Consider the following 1,150-nt stretch of genomic DNA (forward strand, 5'->3'; position numbering starts at 1 on the left):
AAGGAGAGCTCCTGAGCTCGCCGGAGGTGATCATCAGAGACAAGGAACAGGCTCTCCGCGCAGCCGTCACGAACACCTTGGCGGCCGGTACCCAAGCCTTCGTCAAGGAGCTTGAGAGCGGAGGTATTAGAGTCAGAACCTTGCGCGACGAAGATGACCGCGTCTGTGCCGTCTTTTGGACTTACGACTGGTGCCGCACAATGTGGAAGAAGTTTCCGGAGGTGCTCGGTTTGGACAACACGTACAAGACCAACCGCTTTGGGTTACATCTATTTCAGGCCACCGGTGTGACAGATCAGAAGTCTCTGGCCAACTTCGCCTTCGGCCTTATAAACGGCGAAAAGGAGCACCACTTCCAGTGGTTATGTGACCGGCTTGACGAGCTTCGCATCGACATTGGGGCAGACACGCCGGAGGTGATCATCACAGACAAGGAACAGGCTCTCCGCACAGCCCTCACGAACACCTTTCCAAGTGCCCAACGGCAGCTATGCGTATATCACATCTTGGCCAACGTCCGGGCTAAAATTAACGCCCGCTGGAAGGACACTGAGGGCGAGGATCACGACGACATTACTGTTGAGTCTGATAATGACGGAAACGCTCTTTCTGTTGATCCAAGCGACAAAACTGCCGAGCAGCTCGAGCCAGAGCTAGACCTTGATGTTGTCGCCCGGGGCCGTGTACAAGACGAGGCAGAGGACGAGCTTGCGAACCCTTCTGATGACTACAACCGTAAGGGGATATTCAAAGTCTTCCAAGCCGTAGTCTATACCGCTGATCACGATGCCTTCAAAGACTCGTGGAAGTCTTTTGCCGAAACCTTCGGCAGGCAGCAACGGCACATCCTGCGATATGTCCAGAAAGAATATGTACCGTGGCGCAAGCAGTGGGTGAAATGCTACATTGACCGCTATCGGAACTTCGGTCAAAGGGTCAATAGCCCTACCGAGACCGCCCATGCAGACGTAAAGTCTCACCTTGTGACAGGCACGGGAGACCTCCTTTACCTCCACCAAGCCCTTGTCACGATGATTGATAACAAGTCTCGGTCCTATCGTCAAGAGGCTGCAAGACAGACTCAGCGTCAGCGTGATCAGTACCTCAAGCAGGCATGGCTTGACAAGCTCAACCTGCAGATCACATATCA

General features: G+C 53.9%; 1 protein-coding gene across 1 annotated transcript in view; it reads left to right on the forward strand.

The window, feature by feature from the left end:
- Positions 1-200: 200 nt before the first annotated feature.
- The window catches only part of MAA_10572 (transposase), a gene marked incomplete at both ends in the record, with an annotated part of 1,538 nt that continues 588 nt past the window's right edge, over positions 201-1,150 (forward strand). The window contains one exon of the mRNA XM_007828570.1: positions 201-1,086. Within this exon, the coding sequence (XP_007826761.1) occupies positions 201-1,086 (886 nt within the window). The remainder of the gene's footprint in view (positions 1,087-1,150) is intronic.

The sequence above is a fragment of the Metarhizium robertsii genome (genome assembly GCF_000187425.2).
Source record: "Metarhizium robertsii ARSEF 23 chromosome Unknown MAA_Scf_82, whole genome shotgun sequence".
NCBI lineage: Eukaryota > Fungi > Ascomycota > Sordariomycetes > Hypocreales > Clavicipitaceae > Metarhizium > Metarhizium robertsii.